The 25,122-nt window shown below is 34.2% G+C and overlaps 4 protein-coding genes across 6 annotated transcripts in view; 1 reads left to right on the forward strand and 3 right to left on the reverse strand.

Moving 5' to 3' along the window:
- LOC112467256 (plastin-3) overlaps positions 1-14,556 on the forward strand; it is a 21,929-nt gene extending 7,373 nt beyond the window's left edge. Inside the window, exons 1-5 of one of the 3 annotated variants that reach the window (XM_025035796.1) lie at positions 9,396-9,536; positions 10,075-10,300; positions 11,140-11,570; positions 11,931-13,149; positions 13,989-14,556. In XM_025035796.1, coding sequence (XP_024891564.1) covers positions 11,212-11,570; positions 11,931-13,149; positions 13,989-14,186 — 1,776 coding nt within the window. In that variant the 5' untranslated portion in view covers positions 9,396-9,536; positions 10,075-10,300; positions 11,140-11,211 and the 3' untranslated portion in view covers positions 14,187-14,556. Of the gene's footprint in view, positions 1-9,395; positions 9,537-10,074; positions 10,301-11,139; positions 11,571-11,930; positions 13,150-13,988 lie in introns of those variants that run through there. The other 2 variants (XM_025035793.1, XM_025035794.1) reach the window with 2 other exon arrangements.
- A 2,473-nt stretch (positions 14,557-17,029) lies between these two features.
- On the reverse strand, positions 17,030-18,973 carry LOC112467258. Its single transcript, XM_025035798.1, has 3 exons — positions 18,864-18,973; positions 17,913-18,595; positions 17,030-17,467 (listed from the first exon to the last, which is right to left on the reverse strand). The coding sequence occupies exons 1-3, from the start codon at positions 18,895-18,897 to the stop codon at positions 17,225-17,227; spliced, it is 960 nt and encodes a 319-aa protein (XP_024891566.1). The 5' UTR covers positions 18,898-18,973; the 3' UTR covers positions 17,030-17,224.
- Positions 18,974-19,800: 827 nt separating this feature from the next.
- Positions 19,801-23,015, reverse strand: LOC112467259. Its single transcript, XM_025035799.1, has 3 exons — positions 22,271-23,015; positions 21,063-21,670; positions 19,801-20,997 (listed from the first exon to the last, which is right to left on the reverse strand). The coding sequence occupies exons 1-3, from the start codon at positions 22,299-22,301 to the stop codon at positions 20,788-20,790; spliced, it is 849 nt and encodes a 282-aa protein (XP_024891567.1). The 5' UTR covers positions 22,302-23,015; the 3' UTR covers positions 19,801-20,787.
- Positions 23,016-23,197: 182 nt separating this feature from the next.
- LOC112467257 lies at positions 23,198-25,097 on the reverse strand. Its single transcript, XM_025035797.1, has 3 exons — positions 24,702-25,097; positions 23,825-24,534; positions 23,198-23,560 (listed from the first exon to the last, which is right to left on the reverse strand). The coding sequence occupies exons 1-3, from the start codon at positions 24,730-24,732 to the stop codon at positions 23,327-23,329; spliced, it is 975 nt and encodes a 324-aa protein (XP_024891565.1). The 5' UTR covers positions 24,733-25,097; the 3' UTR covers positions 23,198-23,326.
- Between the last annotated feature and the right edge of the window lie 25 nt (positions 25,098-25,122).

Consider the following 25,122-nt stretch of genomic DNA (forward strand, 5'->3'; position numbering starts at 1 on the left):
TAAAAATGTCAAAAACGTGGCCGATTCCTTTCTCAGCTCCGGACACAATGCACGTTTCAGAGCCAATTCTCACGTAAGAACACTCGGATGTACGTATATGCATGTGCTTATATTGTGAAGCGTATATACGTGTATTCTTTGTCGGTTCGGTTCTCACGCTTAGTTCCTTAATTACCCCACGTAGTTATAATTAATCCTTTCTCGCCACACGGCGAAGTTCCGTATTTCAGATAAAATATGAAATGCGATGAAACGAGTCATTTTTAGTTGCACTCTAGTCGGAATCCTCTCGAGAACCGACTTCGTAAAATTGATTGTGAGACGTAAACGAATTTTGTGCGACAGTAATTTTTTCTATTATAGTTTGTAAAATTTGTATTGAAAATGCAAGTGCGATAGTTTTGTAAAAATTTTAACATGCAACTTCGCTTTTAATGTAATGCCAAGTATATTTTAGCGAAAACATCTTTATTTTGCATGGTGAAGCTCGTAATAAGAACGTAAAACTTCCCTTCGGACAATATATGTTCGAGTGGGCAATCTGATGATCGCATATTTTTATTCGAAATTTACAAGAATTTCTGCAAATTTATTAACGTTACGAGAAAACATTGTCTCGACATTTTCCGGTATATTATACGAACTAATTATTATAATGACTGGTTTTTAAATTTACATTACAGCTTTAAAATTATCTTCTTAAGATATAATTTATTCTGCAATGTATATTAGGGTAGCGATATATTTAAATTTATTTATTTATACAGGAAAAATTTAGGTAAGTTAGCAAAACTTAATCGTAGATAGTTGTTCTCTCGTGACACTAATAGAGGCCGGGATATCAGGCAGGGTGATTATCTCTTATGGGTAAATGAGATGTCAGGAATTGATGAGTCAGGCAACAGATATATCCTCTTGCGGGACTTAGGTCACAGTGGCTAATAAGTTTGCTCGAGTTAGCGATCTGGCCGCGTGACAGTGTCGAGTATCGCCATATTTTAATCTGCCAATCGTGCACGACTCCGTTTCACTCGCTTACTCTTTTGCATCATCTAATTGAAATTCAATCATTATTTTCGCGTCAGCAAAAGAGATAAACAGGGCACGCATTGAAGTAAAGTGAAAATAATGTTCACTGCATAAATATCATATTGCTCACAATATACCTTCTCTTTAAATATAAAATTACATTGTAAACCCGTTCGTCATGAGACAATGCTGCAAATTAAAAATATACATAGAACAAGAGTACACGTATTTACAGAAGGAAAACAAAGCAGGCAGAAAATAATAAAATTACGTTACTTTTCTAACTGCACACACGCCATTCCGTACAATACCGTTAATTTAATCACGCGAAACATACGCGTCGGCATGCTAATTATTCATCACACGGCTTGATTTTTCATTAATTTCGTGGTACTAGACAACGTTAGAGCATACTAGAGAATGAACCGCGTAATTCCCGGTTCTTGGCAATTAGACTTATTAGGTAGATTAGATTCGACTTAATAAACCAGTTTCCTGACTACAATTCAAGAACTTATTTGCACGCATCCATTTGTCCATCGTCCTACGTCGTCGTCGTTGTCGTCGTATCCGTTATTTTCCTGCGGGCAATTATCAGTACACTGCTGATGGCAGAAGTCAAAGTCGCGGTCTAACCGCGGTACGAATTCTTCAAATGCCGCACGAGGAACAAGTATAGACTTATACCGTCGACTTTTCTCTGTGCGTAGAGATTGACTCGCAGGAAAGAAAAGAGTTGTACATGACGGCACGAAATTCCACGTCGTCATAGACGACAACTCGGATTTTATGGACTGATTCGCGAAACTGTTGCATGATAAAATCACGAATAAGGCATAATGCGACTGTTCATATTTTATGTAAACATGCTGCATTTATTATCTGAAAGCGGTGTAGCTAGTTATGTTTAATTATTATAAAAATAAGATTTTAAGCTATTTTGATAAATTATTTATTATTATTTTTAGCGTTGTCATATAAAGTGTGTCAAATTGACTAATTATTCACAATTGCATGCATCTATTCAATTCTAATTGATATAAGATACAACTTAAAAAAAATGAGGTATAATAATATTTATATCATACAATTTATACATCTTATTTTTTTTTATTATTTTATCTACAATTGCTACATTTTTCACCATAAATTTAGGTACGTTACTAAAATATCCTATCCGCGTCCATTTTACGATCCATTAATCATATATTGATCTTCTGATGAAAGCGATAAATCGTTATCTTAACATTATAGGAACGGCAAAACGATACCTTATATGGTATATGTAAGTTCTCCAAGAAAATGCAGTTGATATGAATAAACTATTTTATGCACTTGCCGATGTTACTCATAGCGCCGTCGCGTCGCGTCGGTTATGAGTATTCGGGAAGTTGAGATTGATAGTGTCGGAAGTATGTTAACGATTATGGAAAAAACACTGGGCTCTCGATCTTGCTCAAGAGTACGTGAGTAACATGAGTCACATCACAGTCGGAACTTGTGAATGTTTGATTTGACGTCATCGGCTCATTACATTTGGATTCGATGATTCATTAAGCATTGAGAGATCGCGCCGATTTCACTTCCGTGACTTTCGTAACTTTAGAGTACTCTACCTAGATCACGTTTGATGTTGCTTCTCCGATTCTTTCCGTTCGTTTTCTCCATTATGCAATATATAATGCATGTTATGCGCAATAATCACTTTGATGCGCTTTTCGACTTTATGGAAAAAGAACTCATGAAAGATAGTTTAAAAGTCACCTTCGTTTCTCTTGTCGCCTTTTTCTTCATAGAATCTGAAGATTGTTATTAGAACGGGTACAAAGCATTCCAAGAGTATATAGACCCAATAAGAGTTAAATTGCTTCAAGTAACTGAAACAATCGTGTAAAATATTTTTTCGATGAAACAATTACGTCTTTTTGTTCCTTTCTCCGATCGTGTCGTCAATGTTCGTAATGATTAAACATCGGCAAGTAATTAAATATAGAATGGTTTTGTATTCAGATAAGTTATTGTTTGCTTTTAAATACGGATGAATAATACACAAAGAAGAAAATTGCTTGGTCAAGATCTTTGTTCAAGGTTCATGAGTCACCATTCACAAATTGTTATGTCGCGCGATATACATATATATATATATGGTCCGTGTTATATATATATATGTGTGTGTGTTTCTATAATGATCCGCAATGTTTCGAGAAAGAAAATCAGTGGCATTCGCACATACGTGATCTTGAGTCATCGAAAAGATTATCGTGGTCATCGTTGATCATCGATTCTAAAAAATGGAATTATACATGAATATTTGCTTCAATGACACTATGATTCATGAAAAAGATATTACCCGTAGATTTTGAGAATTAAAATTTAATAAAAATATATTATTAAACGGTGAGAGAGTTATTTCATTTTATCGTAATTTAAACGTCTATCAAGCTATACTTTAATCTGTCTTTATGATATTTTTGCATTTTGTGCATTTTTGCAACGTGATTGCTAACTCGCACTCTCGCACATATAATTACTGGACGAGCAGAAGAACCGAAGATGCGGGGTCTGTAAACGCAGCGGCACACGTCGATCAATTTACTCGCCATTGCGAGCGAATAGGCCATTCATATATAAGTTACGCCTGTCATTAACCCCGATATCGCGTCAGGTCTCACTTTCGCACACGCGTGTTGCGAATCGAATCACGTCGCGGATCAAGCGGTGTAATGTGAGAGCACCGGAGTAAGATGTGATGCCGTTGCGTAAAGCAGAATCGTCGGGGCCAGGATACTTATCGACTTGCACGAGATGCAACAGCGATAATGGCAGGTGTACGTCGGCAAACCTACGGTGATACATGTGTGTGTGTGTACATATATATGCATTGACATTAAAAGTGCACCCAACTATAGTGACACCTCCGAAGGCAGCAAGCACATTTGCTCCTAAAATTGTTCACTGCGGTTGTGTCTTGTGTCAGTATTGTGGTTGACTCGCGATATCACTGCATCCTGCAGTATATCTGGTTTCCGTTTTAAAATAAGATTTCGTTACGGGAATACTATATATAAGAACTCACTAGATAATTTTTCTTTTTAGAGACATATTTGTACATATAATTCGTTAAATCCAGTCTTATGAGCGTTTTATCTACATTTGTTTTTAATTAAAAAAAGTTTTTGGCGGAATATAGGTAATATACGGTGTGAAATTTATACATTATCTCGCATTGTTGATTTTTCCTTTTGATAAGAGATTTAAGAAAATTGGAATTGGAGCTATTAAAGCCAACTTTCGAATTAAATGTTATTTTAAATATATATATTTTTATCGATTAAAGTTAATCTGCCGATAATTTTACATCGTTTTTCTGTTAAATATTAATTAAGTATCGTATGGCAGATTAATTATTTATTTTGATATTTCCTAATGATAAAATATAATTACATGAATATAGGTATTGAGAAAAAAATGATACAATAGACTGATAGAAAAACATAAGAAGAATTCTGTGAGAATTCTGTTAGAATGTTCCGTCATAATATTATTACATCTTTCATCTCTCCCGTGTGTTACTGGTAATTAACTTTTGTTAAACCTGCAATTAGATATCGTAAAAACCTCGTTGTTTAAATTGGATAAGTAGCTTTCTATTTAACAATATATCTAGCTTTTATGAACTGAGAAGCGGAATATCTAAGTTTGCCACAAAATTGTTTACGCACTTTCCCTCGTGTTCGTATTTTCCATTTATTTAATCAAACAGTTAGGAATATATAACCAGAATGCTATATAAGCATTCATTCTTACTCTGTGTGTAAGATATTTCTTCTTACTCTGCTTCTTTATAATAATATAATTTGTAGTCAAAATTACAAATTTTATTGCATCCGATTTTACGAATTTTTTAAATATATAAGTGTTTTCTCGGTATTTTTATTCGTTAATCAATGATAAATTTTTCCTCAATCGTAACTCGCATGTATCACGTATCAATTGGAATGCTTGCGTGTAGCAATAAAAGGAAAAAAGAAACGAAACGAAATCCTAAACGTCGCGCGTAAATCCGGTTACATGGTACTTTAATTGTGGTGGCGCGAGATCGCTCTTAAAATGTTTCGCATGTAAATATATGCGAGAGATACTGTCAAAAACTACGAGAGCGCATCCTTCGAGCCATTTCCTTCCAAGCCGTTCAATTATCGCCACTTGAGCTAACATCGAAGCGTCTTGCATGAACTTTTTGCTACTCCGCACGGTGACGCCCATCAAGCGGTTGAAACTTTCAACGTCGTGTAATTTATTCACCCAGCGTGGCATTATTCGCGCGATTCGACGTATCTTTATAACATGCACAGATTAAAATTACAAAGCCCTTAAAAGAGAACGATCTATCGTGACATTATTGTCACCAATTTGTTTTTTTCATTTTTTTAATTGGCATAATATAAAAGGCATTTTCATTACTACTGTTACTGATCAGTAGATATCGCTTATTCATGTATTCTTCCGATGACTAATCGAAATGATTTGGAATTCTGTCAGCGATGGTCATGCAAATTCCACAAGGTGTGTCTAGGACAATTCACCTCGAATGTCTTTTTCTACTGTCAATGTTAGTGTAATATGATAATAAATGCATAATATTAATAATTGCCTATGATAAAAATAATTTCCTAATACATATCGTATTTTTTTGTTTAAATTACAAAAATGGAAATGGTTTGTTCTTTTGTACGCAATATAGAGTTTGAATAGATTTATAAATGGAAGCCTTAGGAGGTTTTAATCTTATTGTCTATCAATTACTTTCGTGATGTAATAATCTTCTTCTTTAATTCAATGTGCACACGTAGGAGGAATCTCGAGATGACGTAGCGATAGGATTGCCTTGGAAGCAAGAAAATCGAATAGTCGATTGTGAGGCGTTCATAGAATTGCATTTACTCGTCATGGTTCATTTTTAGACGTGTCCATGGAAGAAACGCATGCAAATTTATGGATTTTACTGTATTTAATTTTATCATTTTACAAAACATGGTAACATTTATTTCTCCTAAGACGTTGTCTACTTCTTACGGAAACATTTTGTTCGATAACAATTTGTTAAGATTGTCAGTAAAATCAGTAAAAAAAAAATAAAGTAGATAAGCTAAAGATCGTCACTTTTGATCAAATTTACTGGAAGATAAACATCAAGAAAAACGTCTGTAATTTTAGCGAAATTACAATTCCTTAAATATTTGCGATATTGACAGAAAGTAATGACTGTTGAAGATTGGTGTCAGCTAATTAATAAATAATTAATGCCCGTGCCTCGACAATGCTTTTCGCCAGCCTCACGTTATGCTTTATTAAATTTCGTCTTCATCACTTATCTCATGCGCGCGATAAAGTCATCATCCGAATAACATGTCCGAGAAGTATACACTGTTGTTATTACGGCACATTAAGGCCAATGTTATAACTCGTTTTCCCGGGGTTTCGCATAATGAACGTGGGCACTCGCCCTAATCTCGTGATTGTCTATTAACGTATCGCGCGTACTAACGCGCCGCGCGCCGCTGCTGATTCCTCCTTTTCTCTCCGCGCGGTAATTTAATCGTGATTTCCGCGGATGAATGCGAGACGGGGACATAGTGTGCAACACGATGCCAGACGAAACCAGTTCTCAGGATAAAAGCGAAAGAAGAGGGAGGGAGAGAGAGAGAGAGAGAGAGAAGTTTGACCCCAGGGGAGTGTTCTCTCGGTTCTATAGGGTGTCTCGTAATCTGCCATCCAAATAATAGAGCATGCGATTTTCTTTCACGAGTTTCATCTGAATACATATATACATTTCGGGAGCGCGCTTTGAATAATACGTATCTGCATGATTTTTTATTGTAATTTGATTGGATTTTATAAAGGGAAAATGTGAGATGTGATTTAATAAATGATTCAATAGGCTGTCATGCGAGGAAGGATGGATTTGTGTCGATACTTTTAAATGTAAATTAGTTTACAGTGGTCGTATGAAAAGAGAACTAATGGATCATTAGAAGGAGATGGGACTGTAAGAATTAAATATCTAAATTAATATATATCAAGGCGAATGTGCGAATGCGCATTAATTTATAATAGTCGAGTTTACGAATTGAAACATTAGTAAAACATTGGAAATCAATTAAAATAAATATATGAAAGTAGAACTTTTGCGAAATAAATCTTTATATAAATTGTCATGCACAGAATAGCACATATATATATTTCTCCGAATGATATCTGCGTTTATTTTTGTATTTATGATAAACAAGATATGATGAGTAGTTCTTTTAAAAAATTTGTTCGTTTATCAATAATTTCAACGTTCGTATATTTCTTTCAGGTTATCAAATGTTTTTGCTCTGTTTTAATTTTTTTTTTTTTTTTATATACTGATGTACAAAATTTTCTCCGGAACACCAATAGGATTATTACGTATCACGTATCGATTCATTGAAAAACAATTAAAGATATTATCTTACACATTACGAGATAACGTTGTTATACAAACGTGGTTGAAACTTCTTCACCTTGGTACTTCACCGATGGCAGGTGTGTGCACTTTAATGCGGCGTACATTGTTTATGCCAGCTGCTTGAAACTATACACGTGTTTGCTTCAAGTATTCGTGGATTGGTGGAAAAAGCGAAAGAAGTGTTATCACGAAATATTGCACACGTTAGTAATCAAGACCTTTCATTGTCAATAAAATGTATCATTTAAATCCTTGTTAAATGATTCAACACTTACACACATACAAGTTACATATTTATCAAATTTTTTTCTTGGTTATTAACTGCATTTTTATACACTATTTTTGTTCGTGATTATTTATTCTTAATAGCTTGGTCTGATGATGGTCCGAATCTATTTTGATACGATGTGATAATAGCTCATGTTTTTAACTTGATTATTTCTCTCGCTGTGATTTGATACACGGTTGATAGGAAAGATAAAAAGACGATTACTCGAAGCGAAACGGCGCGGCGCGCGTTCGCACTCAATTGATTTTCGTTCGCTATTCGTTTTCCGGATTCCACCGTACGCGATGATACGCGCGAAAGATGCCCGTTCTCCGCTGATGCGTCCATAAATTGCACGGCGACGACGCGATCGTAACTTGTCGAGAAAACGAAACGATGACAGGAAGCATGTGTTTTCACGAGGAAATGTTACGACAGAGTAAACGTTCAAGTAGAAGGCTCTTACTCCCTTTTCCATCGTCTTTTCCTCGCCGAGTCTCTCGCTCACAGACTGATGGCACGTCCGTTATGCATACGGAAAAACTTGAAAGAAATACTTTTCTTGCGTTTCACATTTTGCAAGTTCCCGTGACAAAGTGAAAGATAATTTTATGGGAAAATGAAAAGCGTGGCTGTTATATCGACATAAAAGAAAATGTATCACGTTCCTTAACTTGGTTATATGACACGGAATATAGACACAGATATAAATGCTGATATAAATAAATATAAAAATATTAAGAAAAATAAAAAATGAACGTATTACATGTTAGATATTGATGCACATAACTTGACGTACTTCGATAAGCATATATGGAATATAGATAACGTATCTATTTGCATTTTGTTACAAAGTATCATGCACTGAAATTGTTATCGCTATTCCATAAAAATATATTTTTTAAATATTTTTCGCGCTTTTTATAGTATCTTATCTTTATTCTACCGTAAAATTCCCTATCATACAAAATTTTTGATATTATTCTATCTAAGATTATGTTTTTTGAACAATGCAACCATGCGTATAATATACTGGAAGTATTTTCTGACTTGTGTTCTGCAATGTTATCGATGCTAAGACGCGAGAGATGGGTTATTTGATTATATTATTAACGAATATCATAATTATGACCTGACGAAGTTATCAGATGCTTAACGAAGACCATGAAACTCGTCTCAAGAAACTTACAATCTTTGCGTAACAAATGACATTTAATTTAGTTAGACGATCGAGAATCACGAAAATTACTCTTTTCTTGTAATATTATTTTATGCTTATATAATTTTTTAGCTAGGCGTATAATAAATTAGAAGATATATTATAATGTACCTTAGTTATATTTTACATTAGCACAAAATGTATGTTTTTCTTATTTTAATCAAGAATATTTTAATATTACAGAAGTTTTTTAGTTTTGAAATATAAGATCTATATTTTGTTTCTAATTGGTTCATTGATCGTGATAAGATCGTGATAACATTTTTTAACGTTACTGTGTTATCATAACCGATTGATGCTTCTGGGGATATTCTATTCGATTTTTTACTTACGTTCTACTTGATTGTGCGATCGATAAGACTGATAGATTCTCGATGACAGTTTCAGTATATTTTAGTTTGTCGCAACAGTTTGGTAGTTTTTCCACGAGACAGAGCCTGTCTTTTCTCAACATGGAAATTTGTGAGATGAAAAGATGGGACGCCGTGCAGGAATACTTTAAGGATTTCCGAGAGTTATTTGAGTTTGTGAGTGCACTCAACTTCCATTTTCTTTACTTTCTTTAACTTCGATAAATTTTGTGTGATAAATCTTCGATGAGGTGTTCAGAAATGACTAGGAGGAATGCGCGATAATTTTGAAACTTTTTTCTTCCAATATAAGTTTTCTTTTGTTAGAATAATCTCGTAATGAAAAAAAAGCGATATCACAGACATTAGATATCCTAATACTAATATATTCTACAAAAGATATATATCTTACGAAGGTGTATGCAGAATTCTCTGCAACTAATCAGTTATTAATTAAGCTAAAATTAATTAAGTTAATTAAGTCAAATAGCGAATTTGCGCACAAAGGTTTTAAATAAATACGAAAATAAATCAAATTTATTCATATTTACTGATTTTCTGCGTTTGCGAAATTGCAAATCATTCGGAGTCTTCGGAATTTTCAACATCACCGTCATACACTACCGGCGATAAAAACGAGTGTTCAACATTCAATTATTCCAAGATTTTGATAAGAATAAAATCTTAATTAACTGGCAACACGTATGCTCTCAAGGTATTTCTCAAATGGACATAAAGAACTGCCGATTAACCCCGATGCAAGTCCATCTTCTCACAATCAGAAATACACATATCGTCATGACATACGTCGTTACTGTATTTCCATTGTTCTCGGGCAAAAATTGTGATGCCTACAATGCATATGCTTGCGGATCTTCTAGCGGAATTTTTCGTGACCTGAATTTCTTTCGCGCTAAACCCTGCGACTTTACAAGAATTAGGTACGTAGATGCATTAAATTTCTTGTATAAAACTCGTTTCTGATGGGATTTTAACGGTAGGCACATAATAATGCGAAGACTAATTAAAAATAATGTTGCAAATTAACCATTTTGTATTATTCATTATGTTGTATTATATTATAACCCAAATTTAAATTAACTTAAATAACAAAAGTTTAAAGAAGAATAAATGTGTGCGTGTCAAGCTATTTTAGCTGTAATTGCTAAATCAAAATTTGAAATCATAATTAAATTATACAAATTTTATTTTCCTTATTTTTCTTTCTATTTCCTAAAGCAGAGCAAAAATTAACGTTTTCTATATTTACCATTAAAAAATTCTGAAACCAGTATGTAAGACGTTCACATCCATTTAAGTCTAATTATTATCCTTTGCATTATCGCGAGAATTTTTACGAAATTTGTTAATATTTCTTACGAGTCTTGATCATTAAATTAATTGTATTTTATTATCTACACGTACGCAATCATCCTTTCTTAATAGATACATATCTTTCTGCGTGACGGAAATCCCGTTGTAGAAAAGCTACTGCCATGTTGCACAATGTTATCAAGAGTGGTGTTGCAAGTTTGATTTATCTGACATTATCTATTTACTCAGTCATAGCTAAACGAAAAATTAGTATGAACGAAGATAAAAGAACAATTTTTGTCTCACTTATAAATCATTCTCAATTGATATCAACATTGCACGAAGAGAATTTCTTAATTAAATATAAGATAAATGATTTTTCATGATTTCCAAGATCTTTGTGTTTATGTCATAAAATGTCGTCGAATTTTCGATAGAAGGGCTAATTATCTCTTTTCTCGGATAGATTGACGCGAACGGAGATGGCTTCATCAACGTTACCGAGTTGCGAAACGCTTTGGACGTTTGCGGCTTTAAAATGCCAGGCTACAAGGTGCGTCAGATGATCGAGGAATATGACGATAAGCAGCGACTAGAGCATAAAGGTCGGCTCTCCTTCGAGGAGTTCGAAAAGCTCTGCAAGGAACTCAAGGCCAACGAACTAGGCTCCACGTTCAAGCAAGTCGTGTCGAAAAAGGAGAACCTTGAGACTCTGGGTGGAATTTCCGAGGCGTCCAGCGAAGGAACCACGCATTCCGTCAGGCTTGAGGAACAACTGGCGTTCAGCGATTGGATAAACACCAATCTGTCGCACGATCCCGACTTGAAGCACCTGCTGCCCATCGATCCCGAAGGAAAGACACTCTACGACAAAGTCAAAGACGGAATATTGCTCTGGTGTGTATATTACACACATGTACATACACTTTTATGCAGCCCTATGATATCTCTTTTCGTTATTATGTATATAATAAGAATCAATATAATATATTTCAAAAAAGTGAATGTAAAAAAATTTATATTTATTTAGAATTATTTTAAAATTTAATTAAAATATATCTTTTCTATAATATTTAAATTAATAAATAATTTTGCTGATTAATAAAAGATGTAGCTGTGGAACTATAAGTATCCTTAAATTTAAATTAATTTCTAAATGTAATAATATCGAAATTTTATCAGTTTTTATTGATCTTTATTAATGACTCTAAAATTGATTAATTTATCGAAAATTAATTTTGTACCTATATTTTTCAGTAAAATAATCAATCACTCTTGCCCGGATACCATTGACGAGCGCACGATCAACAAAAAGAATTTGACGCTATACAAGAAGCATGAGAACTTGACGCTAGCTCTGTCCTCGGCCCAAGCTATTGGCTGCAACATCGTAAACATCGATGCCCATGACCTCACCAAAGGTTCGCCGCATTTGGTGCTGGGTCTTCTCTGGCAGATCATCCGAATTGGCTTATTTAACCAGATCACTCTCGAGAACTGTCCCGGTCTAGCCACTCTTCTGCAGGATGGTGAACGAATCGAAGATTTATTGAAGCTATCTCCGGAATCTATACTTCTCAGATGGGTGAACCATCATTTGGAGAATGCCGGCATCGCTAGGCGGTGCAACAACTTCCAGTCCGACATCACGGACTCTGAGATTTACACTTATCTCATCAAACAGATTGCACCTAACTCAGCTGGTGTCACCTTGGAAGCCTTGATGGAACCGAACCACATGTCTAGAGCGGAGATTATGCTTCAGCAAGCCGCAAAACTGGGCTGCCGTACTTTTGTGACACCTAGCGACGTTGTGAATGGTATTTATAAGCTTAATTTGGCCTTCGTCGCCAATATGTTTAACAATTATCCTGGATTAGACAAGCCGGAAAGCAACATAGAAGGTTTAGAGTCTCTAGAGGAGACGCGAGAGGAAAAGACCTATAGAAACTGGATGAACTCAATGGGCGTGGCGCCACACGTTAACTGGCTCTACTCAGACCTCGCTGATGGTCTAGTGATCTTTCAATTGTACGATATCATCAAGCCAGGCACTGTGAATTGGAACAAGGTGCACAAGAAATTTACAAAACTTCGAAAGTTTATGGAAAAGTTGGAGAACTGCAATTACGCCGTCGAGCTAGGCAAGCAAATGAATTTCTCGCTCGTGGGCATCGCCGGACAAGATCTCAACGACGGAAATGCGACTTTAACGTTGGCCCTGATATGGCAATTAATGAGGTCATACACTTTGTCGATTCTGACATCTTTGGCTGATACTCAGGGAAGCACCGTTGTGGAGAAAGAAATTGTTCAATGGGTGAATTCTAAACTCCAAGCGGCTGGAAAGACCAGCAGTATTAAGGGATTTCAGGATTATTCAATATCGGATGGCAAAGTCGTCCTCGACCTCATCGACGCCATCAAGCCCGGCTCGGTTAACTACGATCTCATCAAGGAGGGCGGAACTGGAGATGTAAGGTTTCCACTTATTTCTCAATATTCTTAGAACTCGTGTTCTTAGTTAAAGTCAAGGTTAATTCAATTTATATTGCAATAACTATTTCTATAGAGCATAGAGATGATCGATCGCGCCACGTTTATGCCACACTTATGCTCGTGTTATGTGCATATCATTGATATCGAGCTCTGTAGACTTTAACTCATAATGCAAGTTAATTAAACATTGCAAAATTTTAAATTGCAAGAAATAATTTTGATTTTTGAATCAAAATATTGTCAAAAGTTTTTCCAAAAATTATTTTAAAGGAGATACTAGTAATATTGTAAAAGGAGGGAAAGAGATCTCGAAAACTTATTTCCTAAAGCATCCAAAAACTAATAAAAACATTCGCAAATTTCTCTAGTTTTTTATAACGCTATAGCATATAACATCGGTAAAACTGAATAAAACTCATCCAAGTCAATCTCAAAGACCTCCACTTTGATCGATAACAATTCGCAGTTGCATAAACAGTTCCTAGCAAGCCAAATTACATGTATATTGCATATATCTGCAGAAGCACTTGTCCTACTGATTATCTAGCGTATTCAAATCGTCTGTACCCGCAAATGATTTCCTTCAGTTGTCAGATATCTGTCGCTATACTCGCAGGTGTTATAACCCGTATCCATAAGTAATGTTTAACAAATTTCTGTTAGAAACTTTCCTCCTATAACGATTGCGAAAGTCCTAAATCGAAAACCAATCGATTAAACGAAAATGTGAAACATTCTAATCTAGATGGATTGATCTCTCTTAACGCCCCGTTGTCGATGTACATGACTAATTAATACCGCTTTTTCATTGCGCAGGAGAATTTGGACAATGCGAAGTACGCGATATCCTTGGCGCGAAAGTGCGGTGCACGTGTCTATGCGTTGCCGGAAGACATTACCGAAGTGAAACCGAAGATGGTGATGACGGTATTCGCTTGTCTGATGGCGATGGATTACATCCCGAATATGGACTCCGTGAAAAATCAACAGAACAACATAAACAACGGCCAATAATGTCGGCATCAATCCGTCGTCGCGTTGTTCCATCTAATACGTGCCGTTTATTTTTTGTACACAAGAACTTTTGGTCGAATCGCGCTGCCTCACGCTTCTTCCACGAGCGTAATATTTGTATATACATAGATTAAGTTAACTTGTTTTGAAGAGAATATTAAGGATTACTACTGCTAGGAAGAATTCATAAGACGAGAAGGGGAACTCCTTTGGAACCCTGACGAGATATCATTTGATCCCTATTTGTTTGTTAAACGAACATCGTGTGAGGTACATACATACCAAGGAATGTCAAGATTATATTTGGTGAAAGAAATTGTATTACTATAAAATCTGGATATTTTGATTAAAACATATGAATATATCTATATATATAGTCAATTATCTGAATGTGCAACGAATTCAAAATTTATAAAATACCATTTAAGTAGATCTTTTATTACAAAATATGGCGATAATAACTTCGATCTAAGTATTCAAGACTCACAATATCAATTACTGATATTTCTCGTGCCAGAAAATGTATTTATTTACGAGATAAGTAGGTTACATGTTGTCATGAAAAAGTCACTCGAATTGGCACTATTTATTTTAAACACTTTTCTACTACATGCGACTGATTATCGTGTCTTACTGTGCAAAGTGGAATTCTCCTTCTCCATCGTTTATACAATCATATCACTCGTTTTCATATTACTACTTATACCATGTGTCAGGTTTGTATAAATCGATTTTATATCAAGTACTCGTAAAGCAAGCAAATAGAAAACACTCTAGAAATCATTGAGAACTATTCAAAGTGCATACTCAAATACATCCTGAATTATATCGCGTTAATTTTAACGATACATATCTTGAGAAAAATTTTCATTTCGGATCTGTCAGCAAGATTATTGATTATTGAATCTGAAAAGTTGTAATAAATGATAATTTTCGTAAAAGCTTTTTGTTTGAAGAAAAAAGATTAATTTTTTATTTGTCAATAAATTAAAATTAATATTTCATAAACATTTTAAGCAGATAAATCTTGTCTCGCACATGCTACATAGAACGGTAATTTAACATTCAAATTACATATTACACTCATAATATATACTTAACACGAGGTATACATACGTATTTGATAAAATCTAGATGTAAGAGAATTGTGATCTATTTAAATGGTTATTTTACGCGCTCTCAATGATTTACAGTGTTTATCAGAGGGTCATAACGGTCTAAAGCTTTTTGGTCGACTATTTTTTCTACACATTAATATCACATGAATGCACTTTATATCCAGCGTAATTTACGATGGCTGTACAAACTATATACCTTATATTTCTTTACATGTGTATTGCGCGAGAATACGATGACTTTTTATACATTTTGTCTGGCTCTAAACAATAATTAATTCTTAAAATGGGAAGGAGGAGGCCTTTTGATACCTGCCCTCTTATTAGCGCGGCAATAGCTTCTGTGTCATTAACGTATTCGACATAATGCATATTCGAAAAATATCAGTCGATGATTGATCATGTGCCCTGTAAATGGACGACAATGAATAATAATTATGTAATCATGTTGACGCACAAAAGTAATTGTAATTGTGCCATTCTAAGTATCGAAGTCTAAAACATGATTTAATATTTACAATATATTTATAATAATTATAATCGATTCAGATCGAAACGTACTTATGGATCTAAAGATGGGTACTAAAACAATATTCGTGATTGCTCTCTGTGAATGAGAGAATTTAAAAAACGTAGGTTTCGCTCAAGCTTGCGTATCTTTGCAACGTGTGTCGTGCACGTAGCGTATGTATATATACATGTACAATATATATAGATTGGGGAATTAATTGTTTTTAGAAAATAAATGCTCCCTTTACAATCAAGCGAAGGATTAATCGCAAGATGAACCGAAGCGACTAAAATTCTTTTAGAAATATTTTAGGACGAACTCCATTGTATTGCGTGTAATTAATTAATTTGTGTGCATTAAATTTTAGAAACTGCTGCAAGGGATGGATATTAGATGACATTTATATAAAAATTTAGCATGCTTCTTGCATTTACTGCAATTATGTAGTCGTTGACTTAAATTACGATGGATTAGTTGTTAATTCTAAACGAAATTAGTAGGTGTGAGAAATTATTTACAATGAATTAAGTGCAATGCATATTATCGCGATTTGCATAGATATAGGTACTTTTATTACTTTTTCAAACTTATTTTTCTTATGGATATTAAAAATTCGTTGTCTTAATATCATTAATATTCATTAATATCAAAGTTGCATTATTATTCCAAGAGGAGACGAAGTATAGATGCATGTGAAGATGTGGTTATAATACATTCATATAATATATGTGGAAAAAATTGATCCAAAAAAGGACTAAAACTGAAAAGTGAAATTTAACGTGACGCAGATTTGAAACGTTTGTATTAATATATGTGATTCGCGATAACGCGATTCAAAATTCTCGAGGGCCATTGCAATTCGACTAATTAGAATTAAGTATCGGCAATCATTGAATAACTCTCAATTTACACAATGATCATTGTATACGTATACATTTCATATATAGACACATACGCGCGTATACACACAGATAAGATACACGCACATTCCATATTGTGTATGTGCGTGAAAATGCGTCCATTCTAATTATAATTTAATGTATGCGTAATTTAAATAAAAGAAATTTACTACTTACAATTTTATTTCATTAACTAAAAGCAATAATACGTAAAATGAAGTTTATTAGAAGAATAACCTTAGGAGCACGTTTGGTTAAAATTATTTTTCACCTATTTTTATCTATATGTTATATATTATTTCTATAGTATATAATAAGTTTTTATTTTTCATTTTTTTTATTTGTTACTCGTTATTCTTGTTATACAAGTAATACACGCGTACAGTAGATTTTTATATATTATGTACTTCGTATATTAATTGGTACTGAACTTCTATATACACATACAGACTTTTATTGTGAGATGTTTTCTTTTAGGATTAACTTTATTGTGTATTCGTAATATTAATATTTTTAATAATTGTTGTTATAACGAACAATAGAAATACTTCTTATATCATCATTAGCAAGTATCTCGGTCTCACCCGGTTTCACGATCGCGGGTGGGTGTCTCGTGGCAGGTCGAACATCTTCCAAGATTACCTTTGCAATTCCGATCACGTTGTACGTTTTATTATTTGAAACCGACGTTCCCTTCCATGTTGTAGACGAACTGAAACTCGTTTCACTGATTTCCATGCGACTAACCGTATGTTCCTAAAAAATGACATGAATTTTAAGAATAATTTTTGATTTCACAATTCTTTTCGAGTACAAAGTATTAAACTATCATTTTTTGTACTTATTAATTATATGAGTCAAAAATATGATATCTGCAATGTAATATATAAATAGGAACATTTACAAATTTTCGCTTATTTAAGAAATAGTTAAAAAATATATTACATTAAACGTTAAATAACAATTATTACATTCAAAGTGATTAAATTTGTCGAGGTCACACCATAAAAAATGAGTTATATTAAAATCTAATCTTCGCTTGAATTTGCCAAGATTTTTTAAATAAAATTCCGTAAAGCATCGATATTAAAAAAAAACTGAAAACAAATTAAAATTATTACAAGCAATCATGAGGAGCATAAGCATTCGACGAACTACAATATTGTTTAATATAATTAATTATAATTTATAGATAACTTACCAAATCCACATCCAAGCGTTCGCAGACGACCGTGTCACCGTATTTGCGATAGTAGCAGTCTGCGTAGCAGCTACAATTGTTGAGATTCGTTGTCTTGTCGATGACGAGGGTTTCGGTAGAAGTCATATGCATATTCCACGGTAGTAGTTTCAATCGGAAACCGCGATGAGATCTCGTCTCTGCGTTTTCAGTCCCGGTACGATGATACACGTTGAAGGTGACGTTACATTTGCCTATAGTGGATGCAGTTACACCCTCGAATGTGCCGTCTCCGATATTATTGAAATCGTCACCGGGATGCAGCTGCTCGGCCATCATCTTCAAGATGTTAAGGTCGTAGGTGTGCGTCAGCTGGCTCGTAATGATCTTCTCGATCCCTTCCTCGTTAAAGACTAGCTCGATAGGCGCATTGGTGATGTTCCGCTGTCGGTTCACGACATTGCTCAGGAGAGCCAGGAAGTTGATACCAAATTCAAGGCCATTGACGTACCGTTGGCTACAGCTCAGAGTGTTATTTTTCTTCGGGATGCAATGCAATCGAGAGGTGATATGATAACCAGATGGGCCGCCACACGCTGAAACGTGACGAGGACACTGCGGTGTCCCCGTCACGTTCATATGAACGGTGAAGACGTACTCGGGTCCATATGGCCACGCACCATCCTTGATGGGAAGTTGCACGACTGAGATAGGAAGAAGAGAAAAATTTTCATGAAGCAATTTGTAAAATAAGATATCACTTTCATCTTGGATATCATATTATTATTACGCAATTATTATACTTGTTATAATTATCGCGGCTTTGCATTCTGTTTGTAAAATTTGTTATTTGTTATTGAAAGAAAATATTCCTACAAGAAATATTGCTGTTCTTCAAATTTTAAGAAAAAAAATATATAAGATAGAAGTATAAATTGTAATGATACTCCAAGTTATGAATAATTGACTTACCTAAAAAGAATGGTATAAACGTTGCCACAAACATGTTGCCGTATACAAACTGTACCGTGGTTTGACGCCACTCTGAATCTTAAAACCGTTTTCATATCGCTTTTATACCGCTATTGTTCAAGACGTTCTTATTATGTAATTCATTTTAATTCACTCGACGCGCTCAGCGCTAATTATTAGACGACTTCGTGGAAATGTAACGCACTTGCAACTTTGACCTCTAACAAATTCGCTACAATTGCATATTTCCTAGACAAGACTAATCGTGTGTTACAACGTTAGAACTTTTACACGAATATATACTTATATCCAAATTCATTCCATAGGAAATATTATCCTCCCTTAAAGTAAAGTATTCGTAATGAAATTGTCTTTGGTTTAGTATGATTACTCGGAAAAGTCACTGATTAACTACATGCCTCTGAAAATATTGGAAGCTTGGCTTTTCTCAGGAATTATATTTCCTGGAATCTTAAAATCAAAAACACATTAGTGTTGAATTAAGTGGAGAGAGAGAGAGAGAAAGAGAGAGAGAGAGAGAGAGAGGGAGGGACGGGATGGAAAGGATTAAGACTTCAGAAACGAAAAGAAAGAAGAAACTTAATTTTATTTTAAGATACTGTTCCTTTAAATCTATTTACAGTTTCATAGTTTTAATTTGATTAAATATTTAATACCAACAAAGTATATATACTTAACCTTTTATGAATTGAAAAAGGGTCAGCTTGGTATCACAAGTGGGATTTTACAATTGCCGAAATGTCAAATCGATATTGACTTTTGGGAGTTCAGGCTATTTATTTTTATATAATTAAAGATATCTACAATTTTATGAATAATTGCAAATGAATAAGTGCAAATGAGCAAACGGTTTTATTACGTACTTTTATTACATAAATGTATATCTATAAAAGACATATTAAGTGTCATATGTACAATAGAATTACAAGTGATAGTTCGTTTCATTTTAAACAAATTAAATCTAAAAATGTTGCCAAGATTATATTTAAAAAATTGATGTTTTGATTCTTAGAAAGTATATAACTTTCTAACTAAAAGATAGTTTAGAGAAATTAATTTTCTGTTATGCGTCTATGAAAAATTTTTGATACTAATGACTAATATGTTTAAGGGTTCTTTAATGCGAAACATGCTTTCTCAAATAACATTAGGTAATAAAAAGTTTTATGCAACACGTGCATGGAAAGTGCCCCATTACGCACGCTACGCGTGCGTGATAGACCACTTTCCAGGCACTTGCAACATAAAATAGGGAGTGTAAGTCGTGTGTAAAGATGAAAATTCCCAAGTGCAGTTACCGGAGGGGGTAAACTCCGCACCTGGGAATTTTCATCTTACCTCACTTGTTACACAAATAACTATTAAAGTGCTGTTACAAAATGTTTTATATATGTATGTACATTAATATATTTTATATTTGTATTTCTTGTTTTAGGATACGGTCACATTGCACCGAAAACAAAAAATGGAAAAGTAGTAACTATTTTTTACGCCAATCTCGGCATTCCTCTCATGTTGCTCTGCCTATCAAACATTGGAGACGTGATGGCGTCGAGTTTAGGTAACAGACAATATTTAATCTCATACACACGCACACACACACACACACACACACACACACACACACACACAAAACATTTACTTACTAGTTTTCATTAGCGCTGAAAAATAATTGTTTTTTTTTTTCGTATTCATTGTATTTTTAGGTTTCTATATTGGAAAGTGTGCTGTTACGTATGCACAAAACCACAAAAAAAAACGATGAGGACGTAACAACATGATTATAGGTCGCATTCTGTTCGTCAACCAGAGTAGAGTTTTATACATGATACATTATAAAAGTTTAAAAAAATGTTTTATTCTAATAATTGTAACATATATAGGTAAATATAAAAATGTATTTTTATTTCAAATTAAAATCGATCAGTTTGCCGTGGAGAAAAGTCGGAAGTTTATTTTTCGCAGGTTTAATGCTGTTCAAATTAATCTGTATTAGTTCTTTTAATGACGACACCTCAAATTTGTATCCAACCAAACGTTTTGCTTTTCCATCGAATTCGGTGAAGGTTTCGAATTTGTTTGAATTGATTTGTATTTTGCTGACAAATCTTTCCTGGAAAAATTATAATGCAAAAATTTTATATACACTGCATGGTACATGCACTTATATATACGTACCATTTCTAAAATTTCCATTGTGAAATCGATATATCGTGGTGAATTAATACATTTTGTCCGAGATTTCTCAATCGAGAGAGTCGTTCCAGGTTTCGCATCGGCCAACGGCAATATCACGAGCCGAAAATCGACATTTTCTTTCTCGAGCGTGTCCGTCTCGACTTTTTCACGTGTGATATCATACGTGGTCGCGCAATTTCCCATTGACGAATTTTCCCTGGTCATAAACTGCGACATGCCAATTTTGCCCTGATCGACAATCACGTTAAACTGATTGGCGATCTTTCGGAGGATGTTGACGATTACTGTGTTAGACAATGGAAGGTCGATTATCAGGCCTTTTACGCCATGCTTGTTAAATTTGATTTCAAACGTTCCTCTTGCTAGTATTTCTCGCGTTATGTTGTAATTATCCGATTCCGTAAAGTTGGTCAAATAGCAGAATAGATTGTCCGGCATTTTGGGACGACATTTTACTGTAGAAATCAATTGTACCTGCTCAGGCTTATGGTGCTCATGAAAGTTTTGAATATAAGTGATGTTCAGGTCGTACAAGTATTCTGGCCCAAACGTCCATTCCGACGTGTCGTTGACAACTACGTTGGCCGCTGAGTAAATATGACGGAAAATTTAATCAAATTTAATATATTAACATACCTGTCGTTAAAAAGATATAATTTTTGTAAATAAAATTTCCTAATCTCTCTATAGTCATGTACGAGATACTTACCCCTCCCTCTCTAATTTTCTCATTTTTCGAAAAATTTTATTCTAAACCTCTACTAATTTTTAAGCTCCTCTCAGTAAAAATATTGAAAAATCAATAATGTAGACACGTCTCAAACCAGTTACTTATATTAATACTATTAATAAAAAACACCATTTTAATTGTAAGACAGATTATAATAATTCGTCATGAACAGTAGCATTTTTAAGAAAAATGCAGGCAGATAAATATATCTAAATAGTCATATTTGAATTTCCCTGACTAGCTGTTCTTTTTATTTTATTTTATTTTACTTTTGTTACATATATTCCACCAATTTTTAAAATATCTGCAATATCGTAAGATCGAGTGCACGATAATATATATATATGTTGCATTTGTTTAAACGCGATTTCGCATTTGGATAGAATGCGACGAATGCGACGTTAGAATTGTAGGCACTTGGATTCAGGCAGTTGTACTTGTTTGATGGCTTACCAACCTAGGAAAAACGGGATCAGGATGACGTTCATCTCTACGCTTCGTTACGCACGTCGATACTACTCTTTTTACACTCCCACGCTTCTTTATATTAGAACCTGCTCATGATCTAACAGCCTAACATTCAACAGCGCTTGCGTCTCTAATGAGACGCTATATGACTACACGTGACACATAAACGTTTATGATCGTATGCATGTACGATCATAAATTACGATAATATAATGTAGGCAACATATACAGAACGTCGTAACTTTAACGTTTATGTTCACGAAACTAATATTTGCCCTGATTAATTCCATCAAAATAAAAAATTTATATTATTGTACATTCTAAAGCGTTTATTTATGACATCGTACCAAATAAAAATGTTATACTATTTTTAAAGATACTTCATTCTTTAAAAGTTTAGACTGAGAATTAGGCGTTCTTTTCACAATTATATCTTGCAATTATAATTATAAGATAATTATAACGTACGTGATTGTACGTCTTTTATCGTGACAACAAGCGCACTTTAATAGGCGAAGAGCAGATTAAGTATTTCGTCAAAAGCACATTGTATTTTATACGACATAATGGCAAACACATTTCTTGGGGAGATTTGTTAAGTAGAAGTCTTTTTGCACACGCGCTTTAAACAAAGTCAAATTGGTTCAATTCTCTGAATGTAACGAGAATGATCACTGACAATACAGCGAGAACACTTAAAGCAAGGAGTACTACTGAATGATATTCAAAAAATTAATGTAAATCCCAGTGTAGCTGGAATTATTTTCGACTTAAACTCCTTTAATATAATTATATTTAACGATTTGTAAACTATACACTACATTAAATAATATAAGTTTATTAGAGATTATATATTATACATACATATATTTTTTTTCAGTAATGTGTGTTCTCAATGACGTTAAATTACAAATAGAAACGTCATTATTGACGATATATATTGATTATTCATAATCGACTATAGAATATAATTTGTAACTAATTTTCATGTATAAATCTGTGAAACGGTTTTTTGGATTTTCTTCAATATGACGAACATTTTGGATTATGCGTCTTCCGAAATAGCTTGTAGATTTGAAAAAGCGAATAGACTCGTCGAGGCTGGGTTTTGGATTTCTGGCAGGGAAGATCGGGCAAGATCTATTCGCTTCAATTTTAAACTTATCTTTTGGTAAGGTCGCATAATCCGCGAATTATTTACCGTTTTCATTACACCCTCTGACATCGTGTAGGATACGAATCTGTCTCTTGAGATCGTGATATGACTGATGGAAGTGGTCTGAAAGTAAAAAAAAAGAATTTTTTAATATAAAAATGTTGTTCATGCCGATCGAAATTATTGTGTGTTTTAAAGAAAGGAAAATTTTTTAACAAGTTATTTAATATTTTGGAGAGTACAAATTATTAAAAAGCAGATTATTTCAGAATCTTTAACGTTGCAAATTTTGAATATATTAATATATTTTTTTTTAATTTCCAAGAATTGTACTTTTTTATTTATACTACCAAATTGAATAACTTTAAAATATTCTCATTATCGTACCATATCCATGTAAAGTTGCCTGTCACCGTGACTATAATCCTCCTGATTTCCAAAAAAGTATATCGTTCTTCGCGGACATTTTTTCGGCTGTCGGATTTTTTCCACCTGAAATCTTTCTATGGCTAAAGAACGCGCGAGGTCTTCGCTCGAGGACATGAATCCAATCTCGAAATTTTCGTTCTTCTCGGTAGAATCATCATCACTTTCCTCGGAATTCGGATCCGTAACGATCTTAACGTCGACTTCGCAGTGACCCACTGTCGAATTTTCCATAATAGTAAATCTATCGCGACGTTCCTGCATCTCGAAACCGACGTTCAGCTGGCTGACTATGATCTTGATCATGTCAATCCTATATCTAGGAATTGACCTAGGCACCACCAGATTCTCGATACCCCTCGAATTGAATCTGATTTCGAAGGGCTCATTGCCCACGAATTTGTATTTCGTGGGTATAAAATCCTTAGCGTTCGAGCATCTATTGTCATTCGGTTCGGGACGTTTGATCCGAGAGTTCTGGAAGTGGCAGCTGAGACTGTCGTCTCCCTTAGGTCGACACTTGAGCTCGGTGGCGGTCATAGAACAGAAATTGTCATTCTCCTGAACGATGTTGGCCAGGGACATGTTCACGAGAACGTCGTACGTGCATTCCGGACCGTACATCGCCCATTCGGACTGCCGATGGGCATCATCGACAGTAATATTTGCAACTGTGAAATAACATAATATGTCAAGTAAGCGAGATCGGTATGGATACAAATAAGTTATGAGATATAATTGTGAAATAAGTATGAGTTATATGGATTGTTGAATTTAAAATATTATTCCACTGTCTACGTTAATGATTCACCGATGAAACAAATTTATAAGGACGTACCTAGAAAAAATGGCAGAATCGTCACCAACATAGCTGATATCTGTTCTTTGACTGATGCTTCTGTCTGTCATCTGCCTCCTCTTTATACAAAAGATAACTGATTCATATCCTTGAAAATAATTTCACGGCGTACCATTTCCGCTTAGATTCTGCAGATGTCTTCCGTATTGGTTGCGATAAGAGCATTGCCTTCGTACTTAGGATTGCTTTAATAATAATAGCATGCATCGCAAATGACAGCAAGGTTTAAATTGATAAATTTACCATTTGTCCTGTTTTTATCTGCTCTCGTTGACGACCGTTTGCGCATACATATCTTTATATGTATATAAGTTAAAAGGAATTTTGAAACATTGAACAACCTGGTTTGCAAATGACATATGTATGTATGTATAATAATAAATAACATTCACAGAATTGA

Source organism: Temnothorax curvispinosus, unplaced genomic scaffold (genome assembly GCF_003070985.1).
Source record: "Temnothorax curvispinosus isolate PA1 unplaced genomic scaffold, ASM307098v1 QBEX01017109.1, whole genome shotgun sequence".
In the NCBI taxonomy this organism is placed as follows: domain Eukaryota; kingdom Metazoa; phylum Arthropoda; class Insecta; order Hymenoptera; family Formicidae; genus Temnothorax; species Temnothorax curvispinosus.

Excerpts from the sequence above, each read along its gene's own strand:
- LOC112467258 (XM_025035798.1), bottom strand. The coding sequence starts at position 18,897 with ATGTTTGTGGCAACGTTTATACCATTCTTTTTAG. Across the intron at positions 18,596-18,863 it reads GTTTATACCATTCTTTTTAG|TCGTGCAACTTCCCATCAAG; the intron begins GTAAGTCAATTA and ends TTCCTATCTCAG. Across the intron at positions 17,468-17,912 it reads AACGCTTGGATGTGGATTTG|GAACATACGGTTAGTCGCAT; the intron begins GTAAGTTATCTA and ends GTCATTTTTTAG.
- LOC112467259 (XM_025035799.1), bottom strand. The coding sequence starts at position 22,301 with ATGAACGTCATCCTGATCCCGTTTTTCCTAG. Across the intron at positions 21,671-22,270 it reads CCTGATCCCGTTTTTCCTAG|CGGCCAACGTAGTTGTCAAC; the intron begins GTTGGTAAGCCA and ends ATATTTACTCAG. Across the intron at positions 20,998-21,062 it reads CAATGGAAATTTTAGAAATG|GAAAGATTTGTCAGCAAAAT; the intron begins GTACGTATATAT and ends TAATTTTTCCAG.
- LOC112467257 (XM_025035797.1), bottom strand. The coding sequence starts at position 24,732 with ATGTTGGTGACGATTCTGCCATTTTTTCTAG. Across the intron at positions 24,535-24,701 it reads GATTCTGCCATTTTTTCTAG|TTGCAAATATTACTGTCGAT; the intron begins GTACGTCCTTAT and ends GTTATTTCACAG. Across the intron at positions 23,561-23,824 it reads GGCAACTTTACATGGATATG|ACCACTTCCATCAGTCATAT; the intron begins GTACGATAATGA and ends TTTTACTTTCAG.